The sequence below is a fragment of the Acinonyx jubatus genome, chromosome B2, assembly GCF_027475565.1.
Source record: "Acinonyx jubatus isolate Ajub_Pintada_27869175 chromosome B2, VMU_Ajub_asm_v1.0, whole genome shotgun sequence".
Lineage (NCBI taxonomy): Eukaryota > Metazoa > Chordata > Mammalia > Carnivora > Felidae > Acinonyx > Acinonyx jubatus.
Window position 1 is genome coordinate 136,263,044 of NC_069385.1, and position 20,883 is coordinate 136,283,926.

At 60.8% G+C, this 20,883-nt stretch overlaps 1 protein-coding gene and 1 long non-coding RNA gene across 7 annotated transcripts in view; both read left to right on the top strand.

The window, feature by feature from the left end:
* Positions 1-20,883, top strand: part of JARID2 (jumonji and AT-rich interaction domain containing 2) — a 270,402-nt gene that overhangs the window by 243,444 nt on the left and 6,075 nt on the right. For all 6 annotated transcript variants that reach the window (XM_027040335.2, XM_027040337.2, XM_053223183.1 and 3 more), the window contains 10 exons: positions 972-2,037; positions 4,839-5,341; positions 8,069-8,161; positions 11,049-11,167; positions 11,269-11,339; positions 12,163-12,277; positions 14,765-14,870; positions 16,429-16,611; positions 17,265-17,395; positions 17,979-18,162. In XM_027040335.2, the coding sequence (XP_026896136.1) occupies positions 972-2,037; positions 4,839-5,341; positions 8,069-8,161; positions 11,049-11,167; positions 11,269-11,339; positions 12,163-12,277; positions 14,765-14,870; positions 16,429-16,611; positions 17,265-17,395; positions 17,979-18,162 (2,571 nt within the window). The remainder of the gene's footprint in view (positions 1-971; positions 2,038-4,838; positions 5,342-8,068; positions 8,162-11,048; positions 11,168-11,268; positions 11,340-12,162; positions 12,278-14,764; positions 14,871-16,428; positions 16,612-17,264; positions 17,396-17,978; positions 18,163-20,883) is intronic.
* LOC128315694 (uncharacterized) lies at positions 14,877-15,767 on the top strand. The gene is made up of 2 exons (XR_008298740.1): positions 14,877-15,384; positions 15,434-15,767. It is a non-coding gene; the product is annotated as an uncharacterized LOC128315694 (long non-coding RNA).

Consider the following 20,883-nt stretch of genomic DNA (forward strand, 5'->3'; position numbering starts at 1 on the left):
CAGGCCGCAGGCCCTGAGCTGTCAGCACAGAGCCCGACACGGGGCTGGAACTCACAAACTGTGAGATAGTGACCCGAGCCAAAGTCAGACGCTTGATTGACTGAGCCACCCGGGCGCCCCAACAAGAGGGACTTTTATGTGTCATAGAATTCCTGTGGTGTCCAAGTTGCGAGCCGGCTCAGACAGGTTCTAACCGGATGTGGAGGTTTTGTCGAGGGTGGGGAAGCCAGCTCTGCCCATGCAGAGGAGGGACTGGCATCTTTTGCTTCGTGGAAGAGGTCAGGTGCGTCCGACGAGGCGGTCCCCGGGGCCCAGTGTCAAAGGTGACGGGGCAGACGGATGCCAGGGGCTGGCAGTCACGTGTCTGGGCTTGGCCTGCGACCTGCACGGGAGCCGGGCCACATGAGTGTGCTTGTTCTTTTCTTTTTGTGTGGTATTTCTGTATCTTTCCTTTTTTAGCACGTAGATTTAAAAATTCTGTGGGCAGAGCATGCTGTTCTGTGGAGCAGAGTGGCGAGCACGTCTTTTCTCGGAACAGGGGTGTGTGTGTGTGTGTCCCTGTGTCCGTCCGTCCCCATTTCCCCTAAATGGGCAGGGGTTTGCTCCTATAAGTGTCCTTAACCTGTGACAGGTGACTGGTAGGCGAGTGGACAGGTGGTCATGGTGAAACCTTGATTTTCTGGAAGAGCCACCTAACATGCATGTGAAAATAGGCCCCGGAATCCGTGCCGCGGGCACTCGGGTCGGGCCGCGTGTGTGTGTGTAGGAGGATAGGCCTGTGTCTGAACCGGAGTCTCTCTGTCTTCAGTTCACGGCCGCGTATGGTATTTGACGACGGCCCCGCACCTCCCCCTTCGCGAGAGCCGGCGGCCAGCTCGGTTTCATCACCGCGTGCCGCGAGGTCACCCTTTTGGAAAGGTTACTAATTCTGCTCTTCTCGCCTCTCCCCCTCTGCCTCTGCCGCCTCCCAGGTTTCGAAGGTAAACGGAGTCACTCGAATGTCGTCATCTCTGGGTACAAGTGCGACCGGTGCCAAAAAGATGCGCGAAGTCAGACCTTCACCGTCCAAAACTGTGAAGTACACTGCAACGGTGACTAAGGGGACTGTCACATACACCAAAGCCAAGAGAGAACTGGTCAAGGAAACCAAACCCAATCCCCACAAGCCCAGTTCCGCCGTCAACCACACAATCTCAGGGAAAACCGAAAGTAGCAATGCAAAAACCCGCAAACAGGTGCTATCCCTCGGGGGGGCGTCCAAGTCCACCGGGCACGCCGTCAATGGCCTCAAGGTCAGTGGCAGGTTGAACCCAAAGTCATGCACTAAGGAGGTGGGGGGGCGGCAGCTGAGGGAGGGGCTGCGGAACTCCAAGAGGAGACTGGAGGAGGCCCAGCAGCCCGAGAAGCCGCAGTCGCCCCCCAAGAAGATGAAAGGGTCGGCCGGCTGCGCCGAAGCCCCCGGCAGGAAGGCGGCCGCGGCGGTCCCCGCGGCCCCGGCCCCCGCCCCCGCCCCCGCGGAGAGAGCCCTGCCGCCCGGCCACGCCAAGAAGGAGGTGCCCGAGCGGAGCTCGGAGAGGAGCCGGCCGAAGCGGGCCGCGGCCGGCAAGAGCACGCCGGGCAGACAAGCACACGGCAAGTCGGACGGCGCCTCCTGTGAAAATCGTTCTACCTCGCAAACGGAGCCCTTGCACAAGCCGCACGAGGCGGCGGCCAAGCCCGACAAGGGGGGCGGCCGGGCCGGCTGGGCGGCCATGGACGAGATCCCCGTGCTCAGGCCGTCCGCCAAGGAGTTCCACGACCCGCTCGTCTACATTGAGTCGGTCCGCGCTCAGGTGGAGAAGTACGGCATGTGCAGGGTGATCCCGCCTCCGGACTGGCGGCCCGAGTGCAAGCTCAACGACGAGATGCGGTTTGTCACGCAGATTCAGCACATCCACAAGCTGGGCCGGCGCTGGGGCCCCAACGTGCAGCGGCTGGCCTGCATCAAGAAGCACCTCAGATCTCAGGGCATCACCATGGACGAGCTCCCGCTCATAGGTGAGGCCCGCCCGCCCCCGCCGCCCCTGTGCGGGCCCACCTGGTAGCCCCCGGGCCGCCCCCCGGGCCGCCCTCTGTGCGCTCGTCCCTGGTGTCCTTTTCTCTGGTTGTAAGGACATCGGTCATACTGGCTGACGACCCGCCCAGACACCTCATTTCACCCCACTCGTCTCCTTCAAGACCCCGTTTCTAAATGCAGTCCCCTATCTGAGGCACTGGGAACTCGGGCTTGAACACGTGCACGTTTGGGTGACACAGGTCAGCCTGTTTTCTCACTGTCCTCCTCCTCTTTCCTTGCACATCACTGTCTCTGGTGATCGGGCAGGGCCTTGTCAGAGGCCACAGATCGGGGGACGGGTTTGAGGTTCCCCTGAGGGCTGACTGAACCCACTGCGGAGCTCACCTCGGTGGCTCCCCGTGCAAGCACGTGTCCCGGCAGCTGCAGGGCCGTGGCCCCCAGAGCCCACGTACAGGCCCCCGATGTCCCGGGTCCCTCTTCCTCCCAGAAAGCTGCTCGTCCCTCTGGGGTTCTCACCCTCTGTCTGGGTTGGGCTGGGTTTGCTTTGGGGACGGCTGGGCAAGGTCTCACACCCTTTCCCTTTCGGCTCCAGAGCTGTGAAGCGGGCATGTTCCTGCCTCCGTTTCAGGGGTCCCGATTTTGTAAAGGCGGTGAGGAAAGGAGCCATTTAACCGCCGCTGACGTGTCAGGGATTGGCCATCAGGGCTCCCTGCAGGGGTGAGGCGAGGGAGGCGTCCTTACCTTCTCAGCAGGTGCCTGCAGGAACTGATGCCTGAGTGAGAATCCCGACTCGGGGTTGTGGGAGCGGGCTGAGCAGGCGTGAGCTTTTGGTGTCGGCTGCGCCCCGCGTGTCCTCTGAACAGCACCAGGCCCTCCGGGCTGTGGTGAGATGTCTGAGCCCCACCCCGTGCAAGGGGCACCATGGTTCTTCCGGGGATGGTGGGGGAATCAGGTGACGTAACGACAGCCAGCAACCTTTCGTCCAGAGTAGGTTCTCTTGGTCTTGACTCCTTCACGCAGTGCCTGAGGCTGGGTGGACGCGTCCCCACGGTGCATGTGTCTGCAGTCTTTGCTGCTGCCCAGCAGCGTAAAGCCTTGTTTGTTCCCATCCCTGAAAGGGGTGCTCAACTGGCCTGAGCTTGGCCGCCTTGCAGGGCAAGGGACTTAACATTTTCGAAGCAGTTTTCCAGGCTCTCCCAGTACAGGAGCTCCTTCTGCCTCTGTTCCCAGCCCCTGGGGGAGCAGGTGTGCCTCGGGGAGCAGGGGTGAGGGAGGCGCTTGGCCGCTTGGAAGCCTCGCGGCCCTGCAAATGGGCCCAGCGGTAGCAGGTGAGGAGTCCGTGGAATGGCGATTTCCAAGCAGCATGTAAATTTTCAGGTGCTGCTGGATTTTGCTCTCCATAGAGGAAAACAAAGGTATGGATTGCCGCCTCCCCAGTCAGCCTGTGATCTGAGCGCCTGTGGCTGGCGAAGGGGACTCCCTTCCCTGTCCGCCTCTGCAAGTCCGGCACTGTGCCGCCGGCCCCACATCTCCCCATTTTGAGCTGGAGACCGGAAGCGAGTGATGGCATCTCCGCCTTATGGCCTCTCCTGCCCAAGGAGGGCGAGCTTCCTCACTGATCTCACCCAGCAGAGCTAATGACCTTCCAGTTGCCGACTCCCCTGGTGTCTGACGGGCTGGGGGACCTGTTCCCGCACAGTCTGCCCGGAGCACCCACCTCGTGGTCCCACGATGCCCAGAAGGCTGTCAGAGTCCACAGGAGCTCAGCATCTTTCACTTTGTTTATAAATCTATCCACACGCTCCAAAGACCTAAAACCTAATTTTTACTGAACTTCCCTAGCATTTTGTTACGTATTTACTCCCTTAATAGCCAGTGGATGGTTATTCTGGAAGGTTTTGTTCCTCCTCTGTTGTCTGGAGGGAGGTTGCTTTCCAGGCCCCACATAGATAGTCCCTCTATGAGCGTTTTTCAAGTATATTTGCTTTTGATGTGCATTTGTACAGTCCTGAGAGTTGATCGAGGGGGGTATCGAACACTAGCCCACACCCCACCCTGAGACTGAGGTAAGCAGTCTCTCGGGGGCCGTGGGCCATGAGAGAGAGGGTTGAGGGACAGTCAGACCGTCTTTTTGCCCTCTCAAATACTGCCTCTTGCCCTGGAAGTCAAGGGGGTGGAAAACCAGTCATTGTGCGTGTGTGGACGAGATGGGAACCGACAGCGGGCGCAACACGTACGGTTTCTGCCGTCACAGCCGTTGCGGGGATCGCTGGGACATGGGTGCAGCTGGGCAGCACAGCCCAGGCCCTGTCCCTGTCTCCAGGGATGGGCCCCTGCTTCCTCACCTGGCTCCACCTGACTCTTGGGGTTTGGGGTGGGGGGTGGGGGGGGTACCCCGGTACATGCTGCTCCTGCTGGGGGCGGGGCGCCCTGGGATGCTGCTTCCCGCAGACCCACCAGGCCAGCTCTCCTTTCATTCGGGCCTCCGCTTACCTGTCAGCTCCCTGGGGACACCTCTCCTGACCATCCCAGCTGAGACGGCAGCCCCTTAGCTCCCCAGCCCCTCTGCCTGCTTTATTTATCCCCGTGGCCTCCCAGATTGTCCTCGTGTAAGCACTAAGCTCCCTGAAGGCCTGGACCAATTCCATTCGCCGCTCTGGCCCCAGGGCCCAGCAGCATCCTTGGCACCTAGCAGGCGGCCCCGGACTTAACCAGCTGGAGCAAGAGGGTGTCGTTCGTGGTCCTTGTCACTGAGTGTCCCCGTGCTTTGTCCCCGTCCCAGGAGGCTGCGAGCTCGACCTGGCCTGCTTTTTCCGGCTGATTAACGAGATGGGCGGCATGCAGCAAGTGACTGACCTCAAAAAGTGGAACAAACTGGCGGACATGCTGCGCATCCCCAAAACCGCCCAGGACCGGCTGGCCAAGCTCCAGGAAGCCTACTGCCAGTACCTGCTGTCCTACGACTCCCTGTCCCCGGAGGAGCACCGGCGGCTGGAGAAGGAGGTGCTGATGGAGAAGGAGATCCTGGAGAAGCGGAAGGGGCCCCTCGAGGGCCACACGGAGCATGACTACAACAAGTTCCACCCCCTGCCTCGCTTCGAGCCCAAGAACGGGCTCATCAACGGCGTGGCCCACAGGAACGGCTTCCGCAGCAAGCTCAAAGAGGTGGGCCAGGCCCAGCTCAAGACGGGCCGACGGCGACTCTTTGCTCAGGAAAAGGAAGTGGCTCGAGAGGAGGAGGAGGACAAGGGCATCCTCAGTGACTTCCACAAATGCATATACAAGGTGGGCCCCCGGCGGGGCTGGGGGGCTGGCCGCGGGGCGGGGCTGTGCGGGCCCGAGGCGCCAGGCTGCGGTCTCCGGTGGCGCCCGGAACGGCAGTGTGTGCAGCTGCGGGCGGGATGCAGGCCTGGGACGTCTGACCGCTGTGAGCCTTGACCGCCGGTGAGCCCCATGCTGGCTCCAGGTCCTTGGATCTCCTTTGCGTTAGGGGGCATGGGCACCCACGTGCCGGGGACACAGCGGCTTGGGTGTAGATGCCCACGGGGCCGAGTCTGCCCCTCGGAGCACCCCCAGCCCTTCCAGGTGGTGGGAGCTGCTCAGTCGGGCCGGACTCCCCGGGCTCGGGGCACTGGCTTCCTTTGGCTTCTTGTCTGGATCCTGAGCCGCCCATCAGCCCCTGGCTCTGCCCGGTCCCTTCTGGGGAAGCGATCAGCGCAGGCCTCTGCAGGGAGTTGCTGGGGGGCTTGCGGGAGGGAGGCAGGAGCCTGGCAGATAGAAGCATGCACGGTTTTCTCCTCTGCTGCCAGATCGCATGGCTGCACCTGCTGTCCTGAGAAGTCCCTTCCTCCAAAAGGCAGGTGGAGTCCCTGTGAGGGCTGCCTGCCAGGGTGAGCAGGACACCTGGCACGGTGGGCACATCCCAGCTGGGACCCTCACCTGGCGAGCCGTGCCCACCCCTGAACCCCCCTGGCAGTGGCGTGGCAGTTTCATGGTGCACTGACAGGCTGCTGTGGGTCCCCGTCGTTCCCCACCCGCACTGCCCCGGGGCCCTGCCTGGTGGAGTCTCCATGGGCTTCCGATGCCGATTCCCTCCCGGAAGCCTGGGACTTCTGCGACTCCTCTCCGGGTTCTGGGTCTTTCCTTTCTGAGCCCATGGGAAGTCCCCCCCCCCCCCCCAACCCCCCCACCCCACTCCGGCTGCCCTGTGCCACACTTCCTTTTCCTCCTGGGCTGTAGTCCTGTGCGCCTTTCTGGAAGAAGATGCCCTGCTTGCCTAGGTAGAACTTTCTTACTAGACCCATCAGGGCAGGGCTCAGTCTCCTTTGCTCTGGTTCCCCATTCTCATCCCCTGGCGCTGTCCCCAGAGACCCTGGGTGGGGGGCGGGGACCCTTTTACCCTTGGGAGATAAGGGAGAGGAGGCAGGTGGAATACATTCAGGTGCATGTTTGGGTGTTCCTTGGGTGTCTGTTTGAAAAGCTCTTCTCGGTTGAAGCCATTTGTTAAATCCGGCGACTCCAAATAGCCAACTCCAGAAATGAGATATTTTCTACTTGTCACATTTTTCATTTAAGAAGGTCAATTTTATGAGCATGAGGTGAATCTGAGTAGAGGGTTTCTGGGAACGTGCCCTGTAACTGACAGCTTTAGGGTTCATCACAACAGTCTGGCTGTGGTGGCCACGGGGGTGTCAGCAGCAGCCGTGTGCGTGCCAAGGGCCGGGGGTGGGGGGGGGGGCGTCCTGAAGCCCTTGGCCCTCCGTGGGTGTTGACTGTTGGGCACCAGGTGTCATTTTCGCGAATTACAGGTGCTCTGCTTTTTGGGTGATGCAAAGCCCTGTCTCTCTGGCTGGTAGGTTCTTCCCTTGTAACGTCTGGAGAAGTTTGCAGTCGCCCCACGCGGTCCCTTTCTGTGCTCTAGAGCAAAAGCAGATGCCACAACGTGCATGCCGATCGCTCTGACTTTCCTTCCTCCGGAAGGGTCTGTCACCTGTTCTAAACCCGTTAGCTCTATGGGGGTGCACGTTAGGGAAAAGCCACGTCTGCCGCTCTGCATCTGGCTCCCTGCGCTCACGGCCCTCACTCACTCATTCACTAAGGGCTGGGGTTCCACAGGCCAGAGACGTAGGCCGCTCCAGCGCCGCTCCGTCTCCAGCCCTGGTATACAGTAGGTGCTCAGTGAGTACCTCTGCAACCAAGGGACAAACGTGCCCGGTCAGGAAAAGCACAGCTCTGACCAGGCTTGCCTCTGCAAAACGAAACCTCCTGTCTGTGGAGGTGAGAACGGAGTCTCCGGTGGGATTCCCAGGCCGAAACCGTGAGCCGTCTTGAGCACGTGGCTGTGGAGACCGCCAGGCAGGGGGCAGCAGAGGGCAGGGTGCTGGCCGTCCTGATGCTAGGTATCTGGCATGCTAGGTGCTCCCCGAGAAGTGGGAGGGGGCAGTGCGTGGCTTCTGTGGCAGAGAACGAGCAGAGCGCTCTGCTCCCCAGGTTTGCTCGAGGAGGCTGCGCGTTTGGCTGGTTCTCAGGTGTGGAGGGTGCCTGACGTTTGTGTCTCTCGGGCCCTCTCCCATCCCTGGTCCGGCCCCAGCTCCGAGTGGGTCTGGGATGCCACTGGTTTCTTCCCTGGCCCCCAGCCCCTCCTCCTGCCCCTCAGGTGGGGTAAACTGGGGAGTTCTGCGCCCTTCCCACATCGTACCCCCTTCCCCGTAAAGCGAAGTGTGCTTCTGTGTGTCATGGGTGTGCCTGTGTGAGGCCCGCCTGGTACACGGCCTCCATCTCTGCCGGATCAGGGCAGGGGTCCGTCTGCTGCTGGTGTGAGGCCGAGGGGCCCTCTTTCCCCTGTGGTCGGCACCGAGGACCCTCCCGAGAGCACGTTCTTCCGTGGTCTCTGCCCACATCCGCTCAGGACACACAGCGGCCGTGGTCCAGGACAGGGGTGCGGCCTCGGGTGGGGTTGGGGCTCAGTTTGGCTTCTCACGCTTTTTACTCTCGTCTTTGTTTTCTTTCCAGGGAAGGTCTGTGTCTTTAACAACTTTTTATCGAACAGCAAGAAATATCATGAACATGTGTTTCAGCAAGGAGCCCGCCCCGGCTGAAATCGAGGTGAGCGCGCCTCCCGGGGCCCCGGGCCCCCTGGCGCCCGATGGTGCTGAGGGGACCCCCGGGGCCATCGTGGGTGTCTGTGTGCCGGGGGCTGGCAAGTCGTCACCGAATCTAGACTCACTCAAGGGCACAAGAGGTGCAGCGAAGAGTGTGTGCCTCCCCCCGGCCGGGGGTGGGGAGACGCCAAGTCGGGGTGAGCTCCGGGCGTGTCCCCTGCCTGGGGGCCACTCCTCACCCCGTCGTCTCTTATGTAAGAGAATGTTCGGAATCCCTTGAAACCAGGGTTGCGCTTTTTCTCTTCTCCCCTGTTTTCTCTTTAATGGGATTGGCAGATTGCCATCTTTGTGCTTCTCCCAACTCTGTTCTTGGAGTTGGCGTGAGGCTGGGAAGCCCGGAGCCCTCCTGTGCCCGGCTGATTAGGGGGCTTTCTGGGTGAGCCGCTGCAGGACGGGGACCGGATCTGTTTACCTCCCCCACCCGGTGCCCCGCGCCTGGTCCTGTCAAGGGAAGGAAGCCGAGCTCCCGTGGCTGGTCGAGGGCAGCGGCTGGTGGGCGGGTCTCAGACTCCGTCTTCCTGTCAAGCATGTCTGCCCCTCTGCACACACCCGTGCTGACTGCTAGGGGCCCGGCTTCCCCGGGGTGGGACGTCAGGACAAGTCCCGGGACGGGCCAGGTCAAACCAGGCCTCACGGGCCACGCACGGCAGCCATCAGAAGCCCAGGACCGGAGCCCCGGCCCCGCAGATCAGGCTTCCCCGTTGGGGGAACCTCCCCGTGTCTGGTTTTAGCCCTGAGTGTCGTCCTTCCCTTGGGCCGCATGTCTCTGCTGATCTGCACAGGGCCGCCCCAGCTCTGTTCCCGGGGTGGCGCCTCCGAATACCACACCGTGGCCTGACCCCCCTGCTTTGGCCCCGCGGAAGCCACATCCCTTCAGCCACGACTCTGGGTCACACTTGCTTCCCAAGTGCTCATGGCATTTGTGGGATGTGGTGGCAGGAGAAAGCGATGGGACCTTTTGGGGTGAACAGTTGGGCTGGGAAGAGAGGCCTTGGCTGCTCAGCGCAGGTCCCCATGGGGGCCTCAGAGGCCGCAGGGTTTGATCCTGTGTGGGGCACGAAGGACACACAGCTTGTTTTAGTTTCCTGCTCAGGAATTCGTTCTGAGAGTCTTGGTTTCTCCTAAGCACTTGCCTAATATTTGAACACCAGGGGAAGGTCTGCTAAAATCCAGACTTGGATGAGTCGGAGTCTGTCTAGCTTCTAGATCCGCCAAAGAGGTCTGGGCCTTCCTCTTGGCTGGTGGCCGTCCCCTTCTTCCCCAGGTGGCCGTTGGTCGGTCTCTACGCCCGGTGGCAGGGCTGGGCCTCGAGCTATCCCCTCACACAGACTCTGTTCCTCCCCTTCCAGGAGACACGCTTAAGGAACCCAGACACATAATGTTGTGGGATTTTTTCTTGGGGCTTTCGACCCCTCCAGGCTGGTCCCCCTTTGGAGAAGTTGTTGTGGAGCCTGTATGGTTCGTGGTAGCACTTCTGTGGGCCAAACTGCACGTCGTGACACCCGCTGCTTGTTCGCTAGGCTCCCTCCTTTCCGTGTGGTTCCAGCTAAATGGGGTCTGCCAAGGTATTAGGGAAGATGATGCTGTGCTTCTGGAATGAAAATTGAAAACAAAAAAGGCCTCTGAGTTGGGGGAATTGCCTGTGGGAAACTTGAGCACATCTTAGCTGTTGGCAAAACACGTTCCTGACCCCCCTCCGCCCCTGGCTGTTTGGGTAGGACTCCTTACAGTCACCTGGTAGGCTTTTAAAACTGGTCGTGTGACATCCCCTGGCACCCTGTCCGATTTAGTTGGCTGGATCACAGTCCGGGTGGAAGTAGGCTTCACTCCTGGTGATTCTGATGCACAGACGGGGCTGAGAAGTCAGGATCACCCGTGACTGGAAGGGAGGAAGGTGTGTGTTTGTCAAGATGGCCGACCTGGAGGATCTTTATAGGATGATGGGGGGACGGCTTCCCCCTCCTTCCTCTCGTTGCTTTCCCCCTGCTTTTTGTATAAATAACTTAAAAAAATTTTAAGTTTATTTAGTTTGAGAGCGAGAACATAAGCTGGGGCGGGGCAGAGAGAGGGCGAGAGGGAGAATCCCGAGCCGGCTCCGTGCTGTCAGCGCAGAGCCCGATGTGGGGCTTGAACTCAACAAACCGCGAGATCGTGACCTGGGCAGAAATCAAGGGTCGGACGCTGAACCCACTGAGCCACCCAGGTGCCCCCTATAAGTGACTTCTAAAACTTTGTAAAAATACACATAACGTAGCGTAACCACCTCAGCCGTTTTCTCTGTGTGCAGTTCAGTGGCATTCAGTGCCTTCACGTTGCCACGCGACTGTTCCCACCATCCGTCTCCGGGATTTCATCCTCCCAGACGGAGACTCTGTTCCTGCTGAACGCTAACTCCCTGGCCCCTGGCCGCCAGCGTTCTTTTCTCTCTCTTTGACCGTGATGCCGTGTGTCCGTGTAGGTGGAATCACACGGTGCCTGTCCCTTTGTGCTCGGCTCACTGCATTCAGCCTCGGGTCTTCGGGGTTCATCCACGTGTCCGCACGGCCTTCCCTTGACAGGCCGAGTCCTCCATCGTGTGGATTTCGTGCACCTGCCAGTGGGCGTTTCGCTGAACACGGTGACCAAGTCTCGGTTGGCGCCTGTCCGCGGTTCTGTGGGATGTGTCTGCTCCAGGGCGATCCGACCCCTGCCGCCTTACTCTGTGCTGTCGGAGGCGCCCCGCTGCTCCCGTGGGACGGGCTCCTCGGCCGCACGTCGATGGCCTCGCGCCGACCCGCGCTCCGTGACTCGCGCACGGCGCGGTGCCGACCGGGCCTCTCCTCTCCCCACAGCAAGAGTACTGGAGGCTCGTGGAAGAGAAGGATTGCCACGTGGCCGTGCACTGTGGCAAGGTGGACACCAACACTCACGGCAGCGGATTCCCAGTGGGAAAATCAGAACCGTTTTCAAGGTAACGGCCGATACTCTGGCCTGCACTTGGGGGCCCCGGCGGCGTCCCCCCCCCCCCCCCCCCGCCAGTCTATGACGCCCCTCTGCTCTCCTCTGCCGCAGGCACGGATGGAACCTCACCGTCCTCCCCAATAACACAGGGTCCATCCTGCGTCACCTCGGTGCTGTGCCTGGTAAGCCTGGTGCCGCCGCCGTCTTCTGGGTTCCGAGGCCCCTTGCCCCAAACGACCAGGACGGGACAGGAGGCTAGCGGCGTAGGTCACGTAGATTGGAAGCTTTGGTCCTTAGCGTGCAGAGGAATGGGATTGTTGAAGTCAGAAAAGTGTGCAAAGGTGAACCGAATGGTAGCATCTAAAAGCGGGGGAGACACTTCGTGGCCAAGGTTTCATCTTGAAATTGGTATTTTCAAAGCTGATGTCCTGACTCCTTAGGGCTGGTGTGGGCTCAGAAGTGATCGATGGCTTGCAGAGGGCAGGGACAGCCAGGTGCCCTGGGGGTTGTGGTCACTGGGGGTTGTGGTCACTGACGTCTGGGCCCCTCCACACGCTGCGGGGTGGCGGGGGGAGCAAGCGATTCCTCAAGGCCTCCCCAGAGAGTGGGGCCTGAGCTTCCTGCCTCCATCCAGCACACGCAGGAGTTCAGGTCGACATGTCTGTGGGGCGTCCTGAGCTGAGGTTCAGCGGGCCACAGCACGTGGCTGGTGGATGACAGTCCCCGTGTGCTGCCCCTCGGGGCATCTTAGGGCTTCCCGCCGAAACTCACAGATGAAGATGTTTTTAAAAACCGTTTTGTAACCGTGTCTGCCTGCCTTGGCTTCCTTTCTGCGTAGCTAACAGGAAGCACCTTCTCACGAGCACCTTCTCACCGGTGTCGTCTGACTTTTGAGTCCTGTTTCTTTCTTTTTCTCTCCGCTTGGGAAGAAGGCAGGGGTTTCTAGGTGCCGTCACTCAGGGACCATGTGGCTGTCCTCTTTAACGCCTCTCTCCCCCTTGGCAGGAGTGACAATTCCCTGGCTAAACATCGGCATGGTCTTTTCTACCTCATGCTGGTCTCGAGACCAAAACCACCTTCCCTATATCGACTACTTACACACTGGTGCTGACTGCATTTGGTGAGTACGCCTGCCATGGGGGCCCCAGCGTTCCGGAAAGTTCCACCTCTCACCAGGTGGCTGACTGCCCCCGGGAGCTTGCTTGTGTGGGTTTGGTCCTGTGCCCCCCGGTTCAGTCACAGGATTTCTTAGCTCCCTTGGAGCTCGCTTGAGGTGGCGGGAAGGTTTCGAAGGAGGTTTGATTTGCTCGAATGGTGAGCAAGGTTGAGCATCGTTTCTTGTGCTTATGGGCCATTTCTGTTCCTTTTTTGTCAGCTGCCTGCTTACCCTTGTTTTTTCTTCTGGGACGTTATTTGTTGGTGGTGTTTTCTAGGACTTCGTGTCCTGTTAGGGGTAAGAGCAGTTAGGGGTGTCACAGAAGGTGGAGTGGTTGTGCTGGGTCCCCAGCCTTCCCCTCACCCAGTGTAAACCGTCCTCTCCCGGGCCTGGTGTGAGGTTATTTTTGGCATCTCTACAGCGGGGTGTCCGACCCGTCGCTGCCACAGAGCACAGGTGTCACTGGGAGCGGGTCCCTGCTGTGGGAGAGGCACGGGTTTCTCTTACCGCTGCCTGGGTGCCCACCTGTGACCCTGCCCTGTCCGCCCGTCCCCGTCCACGGCTGGTGCTCTGGGCCCTTCCTTCCCGGTGCAGATGGGAAATTACTGCACGTAATCAGGCTGTCCTGTCACCTGACAAGCCACCGACACCACATCTGTCCCACACTAACTGCAGCTGTTGTCCCGAGGGGGTGATTCGGCATTCTTTATTAAAACACGCCAAGTCGCACAACTGGTGCTCTCCCCCCGGGAGCCTGTCTCTGCCACAGCCTCCGCACCAGGACTCCCCTGCTCTCGGGCCACGTTCCCACAGGTGTGCTTAGTGTCGAAGCCTGGCGGGACCGGGGGACCCCTGTGGGGGCTTCGCCACCGAGGATGGGGGGTCCTCGGCATCCTGCGGGAAGGCCAGAGCGGGGGCTGGTGGCCCGAGACAGAGTGCGTGGCGTGCAGGGGTGTGCGGCCTGCTCGTCTGGAGGGCTGTTCCCTGTGGACGAGCTTCTGTGGCCACGCCCAGCTTGGGGAGCAGAGGGTCCCGCCCAGGCCTGTGACCCGGCCCGCCCTGCACACAGGGGCGAGGGGCGGTGAGATGCTGTGGCTGCGAGGCCGTCCTCGCCGCCTGGCCGTGAGTTAGAGGTGGGGAGACGTCGGACTCCGTGGGCCTTTGGAAGCCTCATCCCCGGAAACCCTGCTGGTGGAGAGTGAAGAGGAGGCCGGGATGTGACCCGGGGACTTGATGGTGTGTGGTTTTTCTTAAAACAGGTGATTTAGGTTAGAACGCCTGGATTTCAGTCACAGGTCAGGAGTAGGATACACAGGTGTTGAAATCAGCATTTATAGAGAACGTGAATGTGGTGCTTGGCGACTGGAAAGCAGGATTTGGCCTCCAAGGGTAGGGTTGCCTCAGAGACTCCGGTGGCGATGGATGGCCAGCCAGTGGGCCCGTGGGAAGGTTGGACATTTGGAACCAGTTGTATCGGGGGCAGGATGTGAGCTGCCTGGCCAACTCCCCTGAAGGGAGGTCAGTGGCTTCATTGGCCTGTGGCCCAGTCAGGACCGTTCCAGGAGTGTGTCCCTGGTGGGCCCTCTTGGGACACTGGTGACGACTCCCCCCCCCCCCCCCCCCGTAACACGGTGAGGTTTCAGATTCTTCTGTTGGTGAAGTTCTGCCCACGTCTTCAGCCTTCCCCTCCCCCCAGCATCCCTGCGGCTCCTTAGCTCCGGCCAGAAAGGTCTGCGCTGTCTCCTGCCCCTGTGGCCTGGCCCCTCTGTCTGCCTGTGCAGCTTGCCTGATGTGGCTCTCGTGGTGGTGCCCGTCCTGTGCCCTCAGCTGGCTGAGCCGGGCTGGCTCCTGGCACACGGCTCCCTCCGGGAATGTGTTCCTCTGTCCCCTGGGTTTTTACCAGCTCCCGTTCCAGGATTTCACAGCCGCTGTGGTGTCCTTGCAGCCTTGGCCGTGAGGCGGCGAGCGCACGGGCTGGACTCCTCTTCGGAGAACACGGGGGTCCCCTCGCCCGTTCCGGCCGCCGCAGCCCTCAGCTGCCCGGGGGACCAGCGCCGGGGTCCTGTCGTGTCCTCTGAAGGTTTAGGGCACTTAGCAGAGGCTGATCGCGTCTGCATGTGTGTCTGGATCTGATTTCTAGGCGGCTTTCGACATCTGGTTTGGGTTTGAAGGCTTTTTGGCTCATGCGTAGGTCAGCTCCACGTGACGGGTGCGTTCGCCCGCCGTGGCTGCGTTCTGGCCGCGTTGGCTGGGAGCAGCGGTGTCGCCCTGGGAAGTGGGGCGCCAGTCACTGGGGTGCGTTCCTCCTCCCCGCTACCCCCCAAGGCCACTTTGCAAGCCGGCGTTCGCTCCCCTCTCGGACGGAGGGCTGCAGCGTGGGCCCAGCGAGCGCTCCCCGGGCAGAGGCTCCATGTCAAGGCTGTGTCCCGCCCGTGTTCCCACACAACCCAGGTATTGCATTCCTGCTGAGGAGGAGAACAAGCTGGAGGATGTGGTCCACACCCTGCTGCAAGCCAACGGTACCCCAGGGCTACAGATGCTGGAGAGCAACGTCATGGTAGGTCCCCCCCCGCTGCCCGGGGCCGCAGATGCTGGCCGGGAGCGGGCATTCAGGATTGGGACCCAACCCTGAGCGGTCTTATCAAGTCCCTTTCCTTGCTGGCCTGCCCCCCAGAGGCAAAGAGGACATTGAAAAATGAACCCTCCGGGGATCCTTGCAAGCCAACCTGTTCTCTTTTACGAAAGCGGTGTTTCCCTCAGACGGCACGGGATTCCGGTCTTCTGAGGCCCGAGCTGGCCTTTGAGTCCGTTTCAGGGCCTGCTTTTTCTGTAAGTGGAGACCGGGCAATCTAGGAGGCGGGGGCCACGGGCTTGTGTCGGGTGGTCTTCTGGCTCTGTGGTGCCCTGCCGTCCCCACCTGCTGGGCACCTGGGTGACTGGGCTACCGGTCGGGGATGTTCACCATCACAGGACCAGCACAGGGGCTTCTGACCCTGTCTTCAGGAAGTCCTGGGCCAGTTGAGTTTCTGGGGGTCTGTAGCCTTGAGCTGTGTCCTGACGCCTGAATTCAGGTCCCCTCTGGCCTCTGCTGACCCCCGCCTCGGTCTCCCGTCCCTGCAGGGCCCTGCTCACTCTGGGTTCAGCCCAGAGAAAGGGGAGCAGCAGCCCCTCGATGTGCTGGGCCTGGGGCCCCCAGCCTGCACCCCTGTGCTCTCCCGGCTCCAGAGGCCTCCCAGCAGCCACCCAGGTGGTATCCATTTACCCCGTTCGAAGCTGGCAGTGGTGCATGGGGACAGGGCCGGGTCTTCACCGAGGCCGTGCCCCTGCGGGACTGTTGTCCCTTTTAGGCCGGTATCCATGCAGATCTTTGTTGTTCTTAGGAATTATGTGTCTGTCTTTTCTTTTTAAAAAAAAATTTAAGGTTTATTTTATTGTTTTTTTTTAAATTTTTTTTTTAATGTTTATTTAAAAAAAAATTTTTTTTTTTAACGTTTATTTATTTTTGAGACAGAGAGAGACAGAGCATGAATGGGGGAGGGTCAGAGAGAGAGGGAGACCCAGAATCCGAAACAGGCTCAGGCTCTGAGCTGTCAGCACAGAGCCCGACGCGGGCTCAAACTCATGGACTGTGAGATTATGACCTGAGCTGAAGTCGGATGCTTAACCGACTGAGCCACCCAGGCGGCCCCTTTAACGTTTATTTTTGAGAGAGAGTGTGAGCGGGGCAGGGGCAGAGAGACAAGGAGACACAGAATCTGAAGCAGGCTCCAGGCTCTGAGCTATCAGCACAGAGCCTGACGCGGGGCTCGAACTCACAAACCGCGAGATCATGACCTGAGCCGAAGTCAGACGCTCAACTGACTGAGCCACCCAGGCGCCCCTGTGTCTTTATTTTCTCAAAGGAGAAGCAAATCTTTAATACTAAACCTCCTCCAACTCCTGGCCAGCAGGTCCCTTCCGTCCCGACACCCCCCCTCCTGGCCAGCAGGGGTGCCTGTCGGTCCACTCGCTGGGGGAGGGGCTGGCGGAGCTGTCACAGAAGGGGGGCTCTGGGCGGCGGATAGAGGTTGGGGGCGACAGCCAGGAAAGCCCCCGAGCCCGGCCTGTCTCCCTAGATCTCCCCGGAGGTGCTGTGCAGGGAGGGGATCAAGGTTCACAGGACCGTGCAGCAGAGCGGTCAGTTTGTCGTCTGCTTCCCGGGGTCCTTTGTGTCCAAAGTGTGCTGCGGCTACAGCGTCTCTGAGACCGTGCACTTTGCCACCACCCAGTGGACGAGTATGGGCTTCGAGACGGCCAAGGTAAGGTGGGACCAGCCCCCGAGTGGGTGCACGGCCCTGCACGCGCGGGTCTGACGTTAGGTGACGCTGAGTTTCAGAATATGAGTTTTGAAACCTCTTAAGGGGCAGCCGAGGGGTTTTTTCTAAAAGGAAAGTTTGTATCATGAGAGGTTTTGAATTCTGTTGTTGACTCCCGCACGGTGTTGGGAACACAGTACGGAAGGAGTTGAAGGTAAAACTTCAAAGAAAAGCGGGTGCGGATTTTTAAGTGTATTTATTGTGAGAGAGAAAGTGCGAGTGGGGGAGGGGGAGAGAGGGGGAGAGAGAATCCTCCGTGCGGAGCCCGGCGCAGGGCTTGAACCCACGGACCGTGAGATCATGACTTGAGCTGAAGTCGGCCGCTTGACCGAGTGTGTCACCAGGTGCCCCCGCACCCATTTTAAATCCGTGACACCTGCCTTGTGGTGGGTGGCCCCAAGCGATGACCTTTCCCGCTGCCTCGTGCTGGTCTCCCAGGCGGGCAGGAACGTTCCCAGGATTCCCAGTTGCGTTGAATCCAGATGGAAGTCAGAGTTTGAGAATTCGGACAGCCCCCGCCTTCCAAATGAGGGAGAACCCCCGGCAGCCACCTGGTAAGGAAGATCTGCCCTAAAGGCTGTGGCCCCCTCTCGCAGGAAATGAAGCGTCGCCACATAGCTAAGCCGTTCTCCATGGAGAAGCTCCTCTACCAGATCGCACAAGCGGAAGCAAAAAAGGAGAACGGCCCCACCCTCAGTACCATCTCCGCCCTTCTGGATGAGCTCAGGTGACGGAGTCTGGGTTCGGGGCCCAGCAGGGCAGGGGCAGCACCCTGGAGCCACAGACCGAGGCCGGTCCGGCGCACAGGGGCAAGGGGGGGCGGCGGGACAGGGGCCAACTCCGGGAACCACGGGGCCCACCTGGTGCTCGGCCGGTGGAGACTGGGGGGAGAGTGGTGGCTTTTCTTCTTGCTCTCTCGCGGCCTCGTGTGTGGGGTTAGTACGTGTCGCTGGGCACTCACAGGACGTCGGCCGCCTGTGGGAGGGAGTGGGGGCGGGGTGGCCCCCGAGAGGAGAGGGACCCGCCGCCCCCGGGCCCAGCCCGGCCCCGCACGTCCATTTTGGCGCTCGGTGCTCCCCACTCAGCCCTCCCGCCGCCCTGCCGCGGTCTAGGTCGCCCACCGCCTCTGCTTGTGGCCCGTGGGTCCCGCCAAGTCCGAGACCCCGTCCTGGCTTCCGTCCTCCGCGGTCAGAGGGGAGACCCCACGGGTGGAGGCGGCTCAAGGCCGAAGCCGAAGCCTGCCTCCCGTGCGCGACTCCCTCCGGCCGGGGGGCGGCGCCCTGACGCCTGCCCCCCCTCTGTCCGCGCAGGGACACGGAGCTGCGGCAGCGGCGGCAGCTGTTCGAGGCCGGCCTCCACTCGTCCGCCCGCTACGGCAGCCACGACGGCAACGGCGCCATGGCGGATGGCAAGAAAAAGCCTCGAAAGTGGCTGCAGCTGGAGACGTCAGAGAGGAGGTGTCAGGTCTGCCAGCACCTGTGCTACCTGTCCATGGTGAGCCCGGGCGTGCGGCCGCGGGTCGGGCCGGTTTTCGCCCCGCCCCCGTCCAGGGCGCTGCCCTGCGGAGTTGGGGCTGTCCTGGGTCAGAACGGACGGTCCCCCCAGCGGAGCAGCCCTGCTTCCAGCCTCCTGGCCTCTGGCGGAAGCTGCTGCCCCTGCGGGCGTCCGCCCCGCTTCCGTCCTCGTTGGCTTCCACAGCGGCCCCGCCGGTGTCCCCGGCCCGCCCAGCCCTGGGCTTAGCCGTGTTCGTGCGGTCACTGTGTCTCCCCACGGCCGTCCCAGGCCAGAGCGGGGCTCGGACACCCCAGGGGAATGGCCGCCGGGCTGGTGTGGCCCGTGGGGGTGGCCGCCCCCACACAGGGCCGTCGGGACGCCGTGCACCTCTGCCCGGTGCTCACGGCCCTCCAGTGACTGGAGCTTAGTGTCCTCACACCCGCCGTGGCACTGACGTCCCACGTGGTCGCCGAGGCACGGGGCATCAGGCACACCCCTGGCCCCCTCCTGGCCTCGTGCCTGGAGGACACCGCCTCACCCCGTGTCCCCCAGCCCTCGGCCGGGTGCCCTGCAGAGGTGGGGGACCCCCAGCTGCTCCCACGCAGTCCGAAGGCTGAGAGGAGGGGAGAACTACGTTAGTCCGCGCCGCACGCAGGGGGCTTGGACGACCGTCCCTTCCCCCCCCTCCCCCCTCCCCCCCCCTCCTCCCCCTCCTCCCCCCCCTCCCCCCCCTCCCCCGCCGCCGCGAGTCTGGGCTCCCGGAGGCGGTAGTGTGGGTTTCGTCCGAGGCCTCTGGGTCCTTGGCGAGCAGATGGCCACAGTCTCCCCGGGTCTTCTCCACGTGTGCCCTCCCCCACCCCTCACCCGGAGGGTCTAGGTCTTAACCCCTTCTTGTAAGGACACCAGTCCTACTTGGACCGGACCCTCCCGGTGACCTCATTTTACCCCAGTTGCCTCGTTCTGGGCCCCGCCTCCAAACACAGTCCCATTCTGAGGTACTGGGCGTTAGGACTTACCTGATTGGGGGCACGGGGAGTCGGGGGGGATAGAATGGCATCCACAGCGGCCACACACGTGCACACGGATGCTTCCCAACTTAGGACGTTTCCACTTTACGATGGTCCAAAGCTGGTAGGCATTTAGTGGAAACTGTACTCGGATTTTTACTTTAGAGCTGTGCCCTCACACCCCCCCCCCCCACCGCGATGTGCCACGGGGTCCCCCGTGTGACGCAGAGCAGTGGTGACCGCGGCTCCCAGCCAGCTCTGCAGTCACGAGGCTGAACGGCCGATTCTCTCACAACCGCTCTGCCCCATACAGCCCTTCTGGCCTCACGTTCAGCACGGCGTTCAGACAGTCACACGGGACAGTCAGCGGTGTCTTGTCACATAGGCTTTGTGCTGCGGGACTGGGCCCAGCGTAGACTGCTGTCGGGAGCACGCGTCAGGGGGGCCCGGCCGAGCCGTGCTGTGCGGGAGGTTAGCTGCCTAACGTGCAGTTTCAGCTTTAGGAGGTTTTCAGCTCTCATCGGCTCTATCGGGGTGTAGCCCTCTTAGAAGTCCAGGAAGATCTGTGTTTTCTTCTGCCTTAGTCTTTCTTTTCCAAGGCGTTTCTAAGGAGAGAAAATCAAGAGCCATGCTCTCTGAGAGAAAGAAAAGCATAAGCATTTCCCCGGGTCTTAAAAATGCTTTGTGAGCATGGCTCATAAAAGCCACATAGTCCCGTGGGCGTCCCTCTTGTGTTGGAACGGAGTTACTCCCGTGGGAAAGTGTCCCGTTACTTCCCACGACCATGAACAGCACTGTCACGACCTCCGTGCGGGGCACTGGCCTGTTCCCGTGGGTTTGTTTTCAGGCTGTCACTAGGCATTTCCTAGCAGCCTGACTGTTGTTTTAAGAAAGCCTACGTTGCAGTGCCTCCGTAAGCATCTGATTCTCGCTTTCGGCTCAGGTCATGATCTCACGGTTTCTGAGTTTGAGTCCCAAGTAGGGCTCTGTGCTGACCATGTGGAGCCTGCTTGGGATCCTGTCTCCTTTTTCTCTCTTCTCTCTGCCCCCTCCCCTGCTCACGCTTGCTTCCTTTCTTTCTCTCACATAAATAAAAAAAACTTTATTAAGTTACTTAGAAAAGAAAGCTTGTATCATCCTGAATTCATAGGTAAAAATTGAGGTTTTATTTTGATTCACAACTTTCAGTGCTTGGATTAGTAATAAGATTGTATTTTTGTTTATGGTTTCCTATTTTTGTCTATTCCTGTCCTGAGCCTGAGTGTCTTTAAAAGGCAATGGGTTTCTTCCCTTAAGTGTCACTTCCTTACTCCCGTGGCTGGCTGTTTCTCCTCAGTCTGTGAAAAGGCCTGTGAACCTCTCGCGTGTTGTGTGTGAAGGCAGCATTTTCCCGAATTTCCTTCTAAATGAGACCAGGACTAGAAGTTGGGGGGATGGGGACAGGGGCAGGGCCCCCATGCACACCAGCTGTCCCTCTGCACCCTCCCCACCCCCGAATCTTCATGTCTGTGCTGGATCAGGCCCTGTGCTGCCTACAGGGACCCTGGGCCCCAGGCCCTGGTGTGCGCTTCCCGCTGCCAGAGGCTTTCCCACGGGCTGGCAGGCAGTCGGGGCCTGTCCGGCTTGCAGATCACCCAGGAGGCAGTTGGAGTTTCGGGGCAGGTTCGGGCAGAGGCATCGGGTCCCCCAGGGGCGTGCGGGGGGCAGCCTCTGG